A 13771-nucleotide genomic window follows, 5' to 3' on the forward strand; every position below is an offset into this window, starting at 1 on the left:
AACTGAATCTGTAGCCGGATTCTGTCATTTGACGGATTACGACGGATCCTGCGCCCATAGGCTTCCATTCCACCAAACGACGAACGGCGACGGATCCGTCGCTGTCCGATTTTTCGATGCAGACAAAAAAACGTTACTCTGTCCGCCAGACAAACAATTTTCGACAGATCCATAGAACGACGGATGAAACTTAAGGCCATCCGTTGCAGTACAAGTCGATGAGAAAAAAAAACGGATCAAGTAGGATCAGTCGCCGGATCCGTTTCTTTCAAAATTCGACAGATTGTGACCGACGGCAAAAAACTGATGTGTGAAAGGGGCCTTAGTGGGCAGGGAAACAACCCGTTACATGCTAAGGCCACAGTACTTAACACCTCATCTGTATGTGAATTAAAATACCAAGTGCTCAGGAATGCAGCAACAGATAAAACATATCAAGGTGTCATTGGCTTTACATTTACATGACCTGCATGACCATATATACACTTGAAAGGGAAGGGGATGTTTCTTACTAACAGACACCCTGACAGCAACACTTGAAGCTCTAAAGTAAAAGATTCTAAGATGGCGCTCCTTGCCTAGGAAACTGGCCACCGCTGAGACTGCAGGCTTGGCCAGTAAACTAGGTACTGAACAGTAAACTATAGTATTAAAAAGATCTTTGTTCTTGAGAATGGAGAGCGTTATTACTAAAAAGTAAATTGCAAAGTTGCTTGTTTTTAAAAGCACTTTAGAATTGTACCCATTTAATAACACCAAACATTAAGAGTCTATGAAGTTCATACTGACATTCGAAGTTCCATTCTTCTGTTCTATTCTACGAACAGAAAACAAAGGAAATAAATCCACTGCCTTAAAGGGGTTGTCCACTACTTTTACATTAATGGCGTATCCTTAGGATAGATCATCATTGTCTGATTGACTGGGGTTCAACAACCCTGCATCACAGACGATTAGTTGTTCTAGCACCGGCAGCTGAGAGCGGCGGACGTTGGTAACGAAGGTAAATATCGGGTAACCAAGGGAAGGGCTTCTTGGTTACCCGATGTTTACCGTGGTTACCAGCGTCCGCAGAAGCCGGCTCCTGCTGCCTGCACACGTAACAGAGTACACATCGGGTAATTAACCCGATGTGTACTGTGGCTAGGTGTGCAGGGAGCCAGCGCTAAGCGGTGTGCTCTGGTAACCAAAGGTAAATATCGGGTTGGTTACCCGATATTTACCTTAGTTACCAAGCGCAGCATGCTTCCACGTGTAGCGACGCTCCAGCGATCCCTGCCAGGTCAGGTTGCTGGTGGGATCGCTGGAGCGTCGCTTAGTGTGACATCTCACCAGCGACCTCCTAGCAACTTACCAGCGATCCCTATCAGGTTGTATCGTTGTTGGGATGGCTGGTAAGTTGTTTAGTGTGACTGGGCCTTTAGGCTCATCGCATACACAGCCTTCCGTGCTTTCCCCGCCCACCAGCTGCGCCCCCAGCCTGTGACCGCGTCTGCCTGCAGTCATTGCTCATCTTGGCTCAGTAATAGGCTACACTCACAGCCAGCAGTCGTTCTCTATGGCCACTCGCTGTGAGATGTAGCAGAGCTGAAAGCGGCGTGGGATCTCGTGTGGATTACGCCGGACCTGGAGGGGTGTGTTGGGGGTTAATAAAGTGGTGATAGAGGGTGTTTTTTGCATTTTATTCCAAATAAAGGATTTTTTCTCTGCTTGTACTTATTTCCCATACTTTCATTTACAGGTTAATGATGCATGGTCTCAGACGCATGTCATCACTTAGGGTTTAGTAGCAGCTGTGCGCTGTTATTAACGCCAGCTATTACCCTGATTGCCAACGCACCTGGGCAATTTGGGAAGAGCCAGTATAGCACCAAGATTTTCATATCTAATGGATGCGGCAATACCGGACGGCTGCGGGCTAAGAACACCAGCCCCCAGCTGGCTTTATCTTGGCTGTGTATCAAAATTGGGGGGGGAACCTCACGGCATTTTTTTTCTTTAATTACTTATTTAAAATAAATTTTAAAAAGCCGCACGCGGTTTCTCTTAAGCGTGATTTCCACGCTGCAATATATCTTACGATGTGTCGGCGGGGTCACGTCGTAAGTGACGCACATCCGGCATCGTAAGTTATATAGTAGCGTGTGACAGCTACGTGCGATTGAAAATGAATGTTAAAATGTTCATCGCATGCACGTCGTTCAATTCCTAAAAATTGAATGTGAGGTTGTTCAATGTTCCTGAGGCAGAAACACATCACAGTGTGTGACACCCCGGGGACGATGAACAGATCTTACCTGCGTCCCACGGCTCTTGCCGACTATGCGGAAGGAAGGAGGTGGGCGGGATGTTTACGTCCCGCTCATCTCCGCCCCTCCGCTTCTATTGGCCGGCTGCCACGTGACATCGATATGACGCCGAACGTCCCCTCCCACTCCAGGAAGTGGGTGTTCGCCGCCCACATCGAGGTCGTATGGACGGGTAAGTACGTGTGACAGCAAACAATAGTTTGTGCAACACATTCAACAAATTGAATTTGCCGCACATACGATGGGGGCGGTTACGATCGCATACAATATTGTATGCTTAATCGTAACGTGTAAAGCAGGCTTTAGGCAGGAATCACACTTACGAGGAACTCGCGCGAGTGTATCGTCGCATCACCGGGTACAACCGCACACTCTCCTAACAGGAGTGGGCTGCATGTGTTTCTATGTACATGAACACTCACCATACTGACCCATAGACACTTGCACTGCTTTCCCTGCCCACCGGCCATCCTGGCGCCTGTGATTGGTTGCAGTCAGCTGACACTCAGGGTGGGGGTGTATCCAACTGCAATTAATTTCATGCGCCGGTGCGGGCAAAAGCAGTGAATAGTCAATTGTCGACTCCGGAACAGAAAGCGTGACCCGGAAGAAATGTGCTGCTATGACACAACCTCGGTGAGTAGACCGTGAACGGTCCTACACCCCTATCCCTTCCACCATTAAGCAGGGACCCCCCCCCCCCGGTCCCGTTTTTTTGTGAGTCCGAGCAGCTCTAGTAACGAGTAGTGATGAGCGAGCACTACCATGCTCAGGTGCTCATAAAGATTAAAGATGAGCAAGCATTACTCGTTATGAGCACGATCGTCCTCGCACCCGATCACTACTTAAGATCACAAACGTTCCAGACGGACCCCACTAAGCATAATGGGGTTTTGCTGAAATTCTATTTAACAGAAATATAAATAGTGCAGCTGTTAAACTTTCGCTCCTGATGATAATGAGTGAGCTCTGATGCCATGGTGGTCCTGCCTTAGACCTGGCTGGGTAGAGTGCAGCAGAGCCTTATGTCAGCAGTATACATCTGGAAGATTTGCCCACGTATACCGTGTATAGAAGCCTTAGGGCATACGTATACCGTGTATAGAAGCCTTAGGGCATACGTATACCGTGTATAGAAGCCTTAGGGCATACGTATACCGTGTATAGAAGCCTTAGGGCATACGTATACCGGGTAGAGAAGCCTTAAGGCATACGTATACCGGGTAGAGAAGCCTTAAGGCATACGTATACCGGGTAGAGAAGCCTTAGGGCATACGTATACCGGGTAGAGAAGCCTTAGGGCATACGTATACCGGGTAGAGAAGCCTTAGGGCATACGTATACCGGGTAGAGAAGCCTTAGGGCATACGTATACCGGGTAGAGAAGCCTTAGGGCATACGTATACCGGGTAGAGAAGCCTTAGGGCATACGTATACCGGGTAGAGAAGCCTTAGGGCATACGTATACCGGGTAGAGAAGCCTTAGGGCATACGTATACCGGGTAGAGAAGCCTTAGGGCATACGTATACCGGGTAGAGAAGCCTTAGGGCATACGTATACCGGGTAGAGAAGCCTTAGCGCATACGTATACCGGGTAGAGAAGCCTTAGCGCATACGTATACCGGGTAGAGAAGCCTTAGCGCATACGTATACCGGGTAGAGAAGCCTTAGCGCATACGTATACCGGGTAGAGAAGCCTTAGCGCATACGTATACCGGGTAGAGAAGCCTTAGCGCATACGTATACCGGGTAGAGAAGCCTTAGCGCATACGTATACCGGGTAGAGAAGCCTTAGCGCATACGTATACCGGGTAGAGAAGCCTTAGCGCATACGTATACCGGGTAGAGAAGCCTTAGCGCATACGTATACCGGGTAGAGAAGCCTTAGCGCATACGTATACCGGGTAGAGAAGCCTTAGCGCATACGTATACCGGGTAGAGAAGCCTTAGCGCATACGTATACCGGGTAGAGAAGCCTTAGCGCATACGTATACCGGGTAGAGAAGCCTTAGCGCATACGTATACCGGGTAGAGAAGCCTTAGCGCATACGTATACCGGGTAGAGAAGCCTTAGGGCATACGTATACCGGGTAGAGAAGCCTTAGCGCATACGTATACCGGGTAGAGAAGCCTTAGGGCTATGCCACCCCTAGGCAAACCTATAGGCTCCTGGTGTAAAGTAGAGAAGCATACTGCACGGTATACCCTTTCTTGTGGTGGCCCCTTATATAACAGCGCATGCCTTTCCTGATACCACAGGTGCCCCATTATAGTAAATGGGATCTGTTCCAGCCCCATTCCTGAGCAGTCAGAAGCCGCTGACCAGGCTCTTGCCTCCCACACCGGTATGATGAAAGTTTGCATCACACTGTAGTGACAGGAGACATAGCGGAGCGCTCCACACTAACCTATGACCCGAGGTCACCTGAGACATAAGAGCGATTATCCCAAGCTGTAACCTGACCCCACCAATGGGACCTCCACCTCTAGAGGAAGGAACAAGGCTGGTATACGCTGGAGCATCGCATGGCTACCATTACTAGAGTGCGGACCCAGAAGGTCCAATCCATTGATGGATGTGTCCTCTAGGGCCTCCGTGGTGGGGGAAGGGACAGTCCTCCACACTTACCCACGTCAACAGACTCTCACACAGATCCACCCGGTCCAGGCTCTCCACGTTTAACATCCTCTTAGCAGTCCGCCTGTGATCACATGCACCGTGTGCAGCCAGCAGTGACAGCGGCTAACGGGCGGCGGCTTCCCCTGTGTGCGGACTCGGAGCCCTCCGTGCTGGCGGTGCCCCTGCTCCGGGCCTGGCGCTCCTGCTGCTGGGGGATGGGTGGTCGGTCTCCTCCTCTTCCCCTGCTCGTAGTGTCTATCTGTGGGTGATGCACGGCTGACACCCAGCGCTCACTGCGCACAATCACCGGATATTCTGCAGGCCCGGTCCTCTCCGGCTACAGCTGCTGTGTGAGGAGGAGGAGGACGGTCCCTGCTGCAGATGTTACTGGGCAGCCCCTCCCAGGAGAAGCGGGCCCAGTGTGCTGAGATGGCCACTACGCGGAGGGAGCTAGTCTGCTGAGGTGGCTACTGAGGGGGGCAGTATGCAGGGAGGGGACCACTGAGGGGGCCAGTGTGCGGAGGTGGCCTCTGAGGGGCGGCAGTATGCTGAGGTGGCCACTGCGCGGAGGGAGCTAGTGTGCGGAGGTAGCCACTGAGGGGGGGCAGTGTGCTGAGGTGGCCACTGCGCGGAGGGAGCTAGTGTGCGGAGGTGGCCACTGAGGGGCGGCAGTGTGCTGAGGTGGCCACTGAGGGGGCAGCAGTGTGCTGATGTGGCCACTGCGCGGAGGGAGCTAGTGTGCGGAGGTGGCCACTGAGGGGCGGCAGTGTGCTGAGGTGGCCACTGCGCGGAGGGAGCTAGTGTGCTGAGGTGGCCACTGAGGGGCGGCAGTGTGCTGAGGTGGCCACTGCGCGGAGGGAGCTAGTGTGCTGAGGTGGCCACTGAGGGGGGGCAGTGTGCTGAGGTGGCCACTGCGCGGAGGGAGCTAGTGTGCTGAGGTGGCCACTGAGGGGGAGCTAGTGTGCGGAGGTGGCCACTGAGGGGGAGCTAGTGTGCTGAGGTGGCCAGTGCGCGGAGGGAGCTAGTGTGCGGAGGTGGCCACTGAGGGGGGGCTAGTGTGCTGAGGTGGCCAGTGCGCGGAGGGAGCTAGTGTGCGGAGGTGGCCACTGAGGGGCGGCAGTGTGCTGAGGTGGCCACTGAGGGGGCAGCAGTGTGCTGATGTGGCCACTGCGCGGAGGGAGCTAGTGTGCGGAGGTGGCCACTGAGGGGCGGCAGTGTGCTGAGGTGGCCACTGCGCGGAGGGAGCTAGTGTGCGGAGGTGGCCACTGAGGGGGAGCTAGTGTGCGGAGGTGGCCACTGAGGGGGAGCTAGTGTGCTGAGGTGGCCATGTGCGCGGAGGGAGCTAGTGTGCGGAGGTGGCCACTGAGGGGTGCTAGTGTGCTGAGGTGGCCAGTGCGCGGAGGGAGCTAGTGTGCGGAGGTGGCCACTGAGGGGCGGCAGTGTGCTGAGGTGGCCACTGCGCGGAGGGAGCTAGTGTGCGGAGGTGGCCACTGAGGGGCGGCAGTGTGCTGAGGTGGCCACTGCGCGGAGGGAGCTAGTGTGCGGAGGTGGCCACTGAGGGGCGGCAGTGTGCTGAGGTGGCCACTGCGCGGAGGGAGCTAGTGTGCTGAGGTGGCCACTGAGGGGGGGCAGTGTGCTGAGGTGGCCACTGTGCGGAGGGAGCTAGTGTGCTGAGGTGGCCACTGAGGGGGGGCAGTGTGCTGAGGTGGCCACTGAGGGGGGGCAGTGTGCTGAGGTGGCCACTGCGCGGAGGGAGCTAGTGTGCTGAGGTGGCCACTGAGGGGGGCAGTGTGCTGAGGTGGCCACTGCGCGGAGTGAGCTAGTGTGCGGAGGTGGCCACTGAGGGGCGGCAGTGTGCTGAGGTGGCCACTGCGCGGAGGGAGCTAGTGTGCTGAGGTGGCCACTGAGGGGGGGCAGTGTGCTGAGGTGGCCACTGCGCGGAGGGAGCTAGTGTGCTGAGGTGGCCACTGAGGGGGGGCAGTGTGCTGAGGTGGCCACTGCGCGGAGGGAGCTAGTGTGCTGAGGTGGCCACTGAGGGGAGCTAGTGTGCGGAGGTGGCCACTGAGGGGGAGCTAGTGTGCTGAGGTGGCCCAGTGCGCGGAGGGAGCTAGTGTGCGGAGGTGGCCACTGAGGGGGGGCTAGTGTGCTGAGGTGGCCAGTGCGCGGAGGGAGCTAGTGTGCGGAGGTGGCCACTGAGGGGCGGCAGTGTGCTGAGGTGGCCACTGAGGGGGCAGCAGTGTGCTGATGTGGCCACTGCGCGGAGGGAGCTAGTGTGCGGAGGTGGCCACTGAGGGGCGGCAGTGTGCTGAGGTGGCCACTGCGCGGAGGGAGCTAGTGTGCGGAGGTGGCCACTGAGGGGAGCTAGTGTGCGGAGGTGGCCACTGAGGGGGAGCTAGTGTGCTGAGGTGGCCAGTGCGCGGAGGGAGCTAGTGTGCGGAGGTGGCACTGAGGGGGTGCTAGTGTGCTGAGGTGGCCAGTGCGCGGAGGGAGCTAGTGTGCGGAGGTGGCCACTGAGGGGCGGCAGTGTGCTGAGGTGGCCACTGCGCGGAGGGAGCTAGTGTGCGGAGGTGGCCACTGAGGGGCGGCAGTGTGCTGAGGTGGCCACTGCGCGGAGGGAGCTAGTGTGCGGAGGTGGCCACTGAGGGGCGGCAGTGGTGCTGAGGTGGCCACTGCGCGGAGGGAGCTAGTGTGCTGAGGTGGCCACTGAGGGGGGGCAGTGTGCTGAGGTGGCCACTGTGCGGAGGGAGCTAGTGTGCTGAGGTGGCCACTGAGGGGGGGCAGTGTGCTGAGGTGGCCACTGAGGGGGGGCAGTGTGCTGAGGTGGCCACTGCGCGGAGGGAGCTAGTGTGCTGAGGTGGCCACTGAGGGGGGCAGTGTGCTGAGGTGGCCACTGCGCGGAGGGAGCTAGTGTGCGGAGGTGGCCACTGAGGGGCGGCAGTGTGCTGAGGTGGCCACTGCGCGGAGGGAGCTAGTGTGCTGAGGTGGCCACTGAGGGGGGGCAGTGTGCTGAGGTGGCCACTGCGCGGAGGGAGCTAGTGTGCGGAGGTGGCCACTGAGGGGGGGCAGTGTGCTGAGGTGGCCACTGCGCGGAGGGAGCTAGTGTGCTGAGGTGGCCACTGAGGGGGGGCAGTGTGCTGAGGTGGCCACTGCGCGGAGGGATCTAGTGTGCTGAGGTGGCCACTGAGGGGGGCAGTGTGCTGAGGTGGCCACTGCGCGGAGGGAGCTAGTGTGCGGAGGTGGCCACTGAGGGGCGGCAGTGTGCTGAGGTGGCCACTGCGCGGAGGGAGCTAGTGTGCTGAGGTGGCCACTGACGGGGGCAGTGTGCTGAGGTGGCCACTGCGCGGGAGGGAGCTAGTGTGCGGAGGTGGCCACTGAGGGGCGGCAGTGTGCTGAGGTGGCCACTGCGCGGAGGGAGCTAGTGTGCTGAGGTGGCCACTGAGGGGGGCAGTGTGCTGAGGTGGCCACTGCGCGGAGGGAGCTAGTGTGCTGAGGTGGCTACTGAGGGGACCAGTGTGCGGAGGTGGCCACTGAGGGGCGGCAGTGTGCTGAGATGCTACTGAGGGGACCAGTGTGCGGAGGTGGCCACTGAGGGGCGGCAGTGTGCGAGATGGCCTCTGAGGGGCGGCAGTGTGCGGAGGTGGCTCTGGGGGCGGCAGTGTGCGGAGATGGCCCCTGAGGGCGGCAGTGTGCGGAGATGGCCCCTGAGGGGCGGCAGTGTGCGGAGATGGCCCTGAGGGGCGGCAGTGTGCGGAGATGGCCCCTGAGGGGCGGCAGTGTGCGGAGATGGCCCCTGAGGGGCGGCAGTGTGCGGAGATGGCCTCTGAGGGGCGGCAGTGTGCGGAAATGGCCTCTGAGGGGGGCGGCAGGGGGGCTGGGGGAGGGGGATGGCCTCTGAGGGGCGGCAGTGTGCGGAGATGGCCTCTGAGGGGGGGGGCGGCAGTGTGCGGAGATGGCCACTGCGCGGAGGGAGCTAGTGTGCTGAGGTGGCCACTGAGGGGGGCAGTGTGCAGGGCGGGTGCCAGTGTGCTGAGGTGGCCACTGCGCGGAGGGAGCCAGTGTGCTGAGGTGGCCACTGAGGGGGGCAGTGTGCAGGGAGGGAACTACTGAGGGGGCCAGTGTGCGGAGGTGGCCACTGAGGGGGGCAGTGTGCAGGGAGGGAAATACTGAGGGGGGGCAGTGTGCTGAGGTGGCCACTGAGGGGGGGCAGTGGTGCTGAGGTGGCCACTGCGCGGAGGGAGCTAGTGTGCTGAGGTGGCCACTGAGGGGGGGCAGTGTGCTGAGGTGGCCACTGCGCGGAGGGAGCTAGTGTGCGGAGGTGGCCACTGAGGGGGGGCAGTGTGCTGAGGTGGCCACTGCGCGGAGGGAGCTAGTGTGCTGAGGTGGCCACTGAGGGGGGGCAGTGTGCTGAGGTGGCCACTGCGCGGAGGGAGCTAGTGTGCGGAGGTGGCCACTGAGGGGCGCAGTGTGCTGAGGTGGCCACTGAGGGGGCGGCAGTGTGCGGAGGTGGCCTCTGAGGGGCGGCAGTGTGCGGAGGTGGCCTCTGAGGGGCGGCAGTGTGCGGAGATGGCCTCTGAGGGGCGGCAGTGTGCGGAGATGGCCTCTGAGGGGCGGCAGTGTGCGGAGATGGCCTCTGAGGGCAGCAGTGTGCGGAGATGGCCTCTGAGGGGCAGCAGTGTGCGGAGATGGCCTCTGAGGGGCGGCAGTGTGCGGAGATGGCCACTGCGCGGAGGGAGCTAGTGTGCTGAGGTGGCCACTGAGGGGGGGCAGTGTGCTGAGGTGGCCACTGCGCGGAGGGAGCTAGTGTGCTGAGGTGGCCACTGAGCGGCGGCACTGTGCTGAGGTGGCCACTGCGCGGAGGGAGCTAGTGTGCTGAGGTGGCCACTGAGGGGGGGCAGTGTGCTGAGGTGGCCACTGCGCGGAGGGAGCTAGTGTGCTGAGGTGGCACTGAGGGGGAGCTAGTGTGCGGAGGTGGCCACTGAGGGGGAGCTAGTGTGCTGAGGTGGCCAGTGCGCGGAGGGAGCTAGTGTGCGGAGGTGGCCACTGAGGGGGGGCTAGTGTGCTGAGGTGGCCAGTGCGCGGAGGGAGCTAGTGTGCGGAGGTGGCCACTGAGGGGCGGCAGTGTGCTGAGGTGGCCACTGCGCGGAGGGAGCTAGTGTGCGGAGGTGGCCACTGAGGGGAGCTAGTGTGCTGAGGTGGCCACTGCGCGGAGGGAGCTAGTGTGCGGAGGTGGCCACTGAGGGGCGGCAGTGTGCTGAGGTGGCCACTGCGCGGAGGGAGCTAGTGTGCGGAGGTGGCCACTGAGGGGGAGCTAGTGTGCGGAGGTGGCCACTGAGGGGGAGCTAGTGTGCTGAGGTGGCCAGTGCGCGGAGGGAGCTAGTGTGCGGAGGTGGCCACTGAGGGGGGGCTAGTGTGCTGAGGTGGCCAGTGCGCGGAGGGAGCTAGTGTGCGGAGGTGGCCACTGAGGGGCGGCAGTGTGCTGAGGTGGCCACTGCGCGGAGGGAGCTAGTGTGCGGAGGTGGCCACTGAGGGGCGGCAGTGTGCTGAGGTGGCCACTGCGCGGAGGGAGCTAGTGTGCGGAGGTGGCCACTGAGGGGCGGCAGTGTGCTGAGGTGGCCACTGCGCGGAGGGAGCTAGTGTGCTGAGGTGGCCACTGAGGGGGGGGCAGTGTGCTGAGGTGGCCACTGTGCGGAGGGAGCTAGTGTGCTGAGGTGGCCACTGAGGGGGGGGCAGTGTGCTGAGGTGGCCACTGAGGGGGGGCAGTGTGCTGAGGTGGCCACTGCGCGGAGGGAGCTAGTGTGCTGAGGTGGCCACTGAGGGGGGCAGTGTGCTGAGGTGGCCACTGCGCGGAGGGAGCTAGTGTGCGGAGGTGGCCACTGAGGGGCGGCAGTGTGCTGAGGTGGCCACTGCGCGGAGGGAGCTAGTGTGCTGAGGTGGCCACTGAGGGGGGGCAGTGTGCTGAGGTGGCCACTGCGCGGAGGGAGCTAGTGTGCGGAGGTGGCCACTGAGGGGGGGCAGTGTGCTGAGGTGGCCACTGCGCGGAGGGAGCTAGTGTGCTGAGGTGGCCACTGAGGGGGGGCAGTGTGCTGAGGTGGCCACTGCGCGGAGGGATCTAGTGTGCTGAGGTGGCCACTGAGGGGGGCAGTGTGCTGAGGTGGCCACTGCGCGGAGGGAGCTAGTGTGCGGAGGTGGCCACTGAGGGGCGACAGTGTGCTGAGGTGGCCACTGCGCGGAGGGAGCTAGTGTGCTGAGGTGGCCACTGACGGGGGCAGTGTGCTGAGGTGGCCACTGCGCGGAGGGAGCTAGTGTGCTGAGGTGGCTACTGAGGGGACCAGTGTACGGAGGTGGCCACTGAGGGGCGGCAGTGTGCTGAGATGGCTACTGAGGGGACCAGTGTGCGGAGGTGGCCACTGAGGGGCGGCAGTGTGCGGAGATGGCCTCTGAGGGGCGGCAGTGTGCGGAGATGGCCTCTGAGGGGCGGCAGTGTGCTGAGGTGGCCACTGAGGGGGCGGCAGTGTGCGGAGATGGCCTCTGAGGGGCGGCAGTGTGCGGAGATGGCCTCTGAGGGGCGGCAGTGTGCGGAGATGGCCTCTGAGGGGCGGCAGTGTGCGGAGATGGCCTCTGAGGGGCGGCAGTGTGCGGAGATGGCCTCTGAGGGGCGGCAGTGTGCGGAGATGGCCTCTGAGGGGCGGCAGTGTGCGGAGATGGCCTCTGAGGGGCGGCAGTGTGCGGAGATGGCCTCTGAGGGGCGGCAGTGTGCGGAGATGGCCACTGCGCGGAGGGAGCTAGTGTGCGGAGGTGGCCACTGAGGGGAGCTAGTGTGCTGAGGTGGCCACTGCGCGGAGGGAGCTAGTGTGCGGAGGTGGCCACTGAGGGGCGGCAGTGTGCTGAGGTGGCCACTGCGCGGAGGGAGCTAGTGTGCGGAGGTGGCCACTGAGGGGGAGCTAGTGTGCGGAGGTGGCCACTGAGGGGGAGCTAGTGTGCTGAGGTGGCCAGTGCGCGGAGGGAGCTAGTGTGCGGAGGTGGCCACTGAGGGGGGGCTAGTGTGCTGAGGTGGCCAGTGCGCGGAGGGAGCTAGTGTGCGGAGGTGGCCACTGAGGGGCGGCAGTGTGCTGAGGTGGCCACTGCGCGGAGGGAGCTAGTGTGCGGAGGTGGCCACTGAGGGGCGGCAGTGTGCTGAGGTGGCCACTGCGCGGAGGGAGCTAGTGTGCGGAGGTGGCCACTGAGGGGCGGCAGTGTGCTGAGGTGGCCACTGCGCGGAGGGAGCTAGTGTGCTGAGGTGGCCACTGAGGGGGGGCAGTGTGCTGAGGTGGCCACTGCGCGGAGGGAGCTAGTGTGCTGAGGTGGCCACTGAGGGGGGCAGTGTGCTGAGGTGGCCACTGCGCGGAGGGAGCTAGTGTGCGGAGGTGGCCACTGAGGGGCGGCAGTGTGCTGAGGTGGCCACTGCGCGGAGGGAGCTAGTGTGCTGAGGTGGCCACTGAGGGGGGGCAGTGTGCTGAGGTGGCCACTGCGCGGAGGGAGCTAGTGTGCGGAGGTGGCCACTGAGGGGGGGCAGTGTGCTGAGGTGGCCACTGCGCGGAGGGAGCTAGTGTGCTGAGGTGGCCACTGAGGGGGGGCAGTGTGCTGAGGTGGCCACTGCGCGGAGGGATCTAGTGTGCTGAGGTGGCCACTGAGGGGGGCAGTGTGCTGAGGTGGCCACTGCGCGGAGGGATCTAGTGTGCTGAGGTGGCCACTGAGGGGGGCAGTGTGCTGAGGTGGCCACTGCGCGGAGGGAGCTAGTGTGCGGAGGTGGCCACTGAGGGGCGGCAGTGTGCTGAGGTGGCCACTGCGCGGAGGGAGCTAGTGTGCTGAGGTGGCCACTGACGGGGGCAGTGTGCTGAGGTGGCCACTGCGCGGAGGGAGCTAGTGTGCGGAGGTGGCCACTGAGGGGCGGCAGTGTGCTGAGGTGGCCACTGCGCGGAGGGAGCTAGTGTGCTGAGGTGGCCACTGAGGGGGGCAGTGTGCTGAGGTGGCCACTGCGCGGAGGGAGCTAGTGTGCTGAGGTGGCTACTGAGGGGACCAGTGTGCGGAGGTGGCCACTGAGGGGCGGCAGTGTGCTGAGATGGCTACTGAGGGGACCAGTGTGCGGAGGTGGCCACTGAGGGGCGGCAGTGTGCGGAGATGGCCTCTGAGGGGCGGCAGTGTGCGGAGGTGGCCTCTGGGTGCGGCAGTGTGCGGAGATGGCCCCTGAGGGGCGGCAGTGTGCGGAGATGGCCCCTGAGGGGCGGCAGTGTGCGGAGATGGCCCCTGAGGGGCGGCAGTGTGCGGAGATGGCCCCTGAGGGGCGGCAGTGTGCGGAGATGGCCTCTGAGGGGCGGCAGTGTGCGGAGATGGCCTCTGAGGGGCGGCAGTGTGCGGAGATGGCCTCTGAGGGGCGGCAGTGTGCGGAGATGGCCTCTGAGGGGCGGCAGTGTGCGGAGATGGCCACTGCGCGGAGGGAGCTAGTGTGCTGAGGTGGCCACTGAGGGGGGCAGTGTGCAGGGAGGGGGCCAGTGTGCTGAGGTGGCCACTGCGCGGAGGGAGCCAGTGTGCTGAGGTGGCCACTGAGGGGGGCAGTGTGCAGGGAGGGAACTACTGAGGGGGCCAGTGTGCGGAGGTGGCCACTGAGGGGGGCAGTGTGCAGGGAGGGAAATACTGAGGGGGCCAGTGTGCGGAGATGGCCACTGAGGGGGGCAGTGTGCAGGGAGGGAACCACTGAGGGGGCCAGTGTGCTGAGGTGGCCACTGAGGGGGGGCAGTGTGCTGAGGTGGTCACTGCGCGGAGGGAGCTAGTGTGCTGAGGTGGCCACTGAGGGGGGCAGTGTGC

At 61.8% G+C, this 13771-nt stretch overlaps 1 protein-coding gene across 2 annotated transcripts in view; it reads right to left on the reverse strand.

The window, feature by feature from the left end:
* Nucleotides 1–5342, reverse strand: part of LOC142243532 (protein Hook homolog 3) — a 160899-nt gene extending 155557 nt beyond the window's left edge. The window contains exon 1 of one of the 2 annotated variants that reach the window (XM_075315550.1): nucleotides 4940–5342. In XM_075315550.1, coding sequence (XP_075171665.1) covers nucleotides 4940–4996 — 57 coding nt within the window. In that variant the 5' untranslated portion in view covers nucleotides 4997–5342. The remainder of the gene's footprint in view (nucleotides 1–4939) is intronic. The other variant, XM_075315561.1, reaches the window with a different exon arrangement.
* Nucleotides 5343–13771: the final 8429 nt, after the last annotated feature.

Source organism: Anomaloglossus baeobatrachus, chromosome 1 (assembly GCF_048569485.1).
Source record: "Anomaloglossus baeobatrachus isolate aAnoBae1 chromosome 1, aAnoBae1.hap1, whole genome shotgun sequence".
Lineage (NCBI taxonomy): Eukaryota > Metazoa > Chordata > Amphibia > Anura > Aromobatidae > Anomaloglossus > Anomaloglossus baeobatrachus.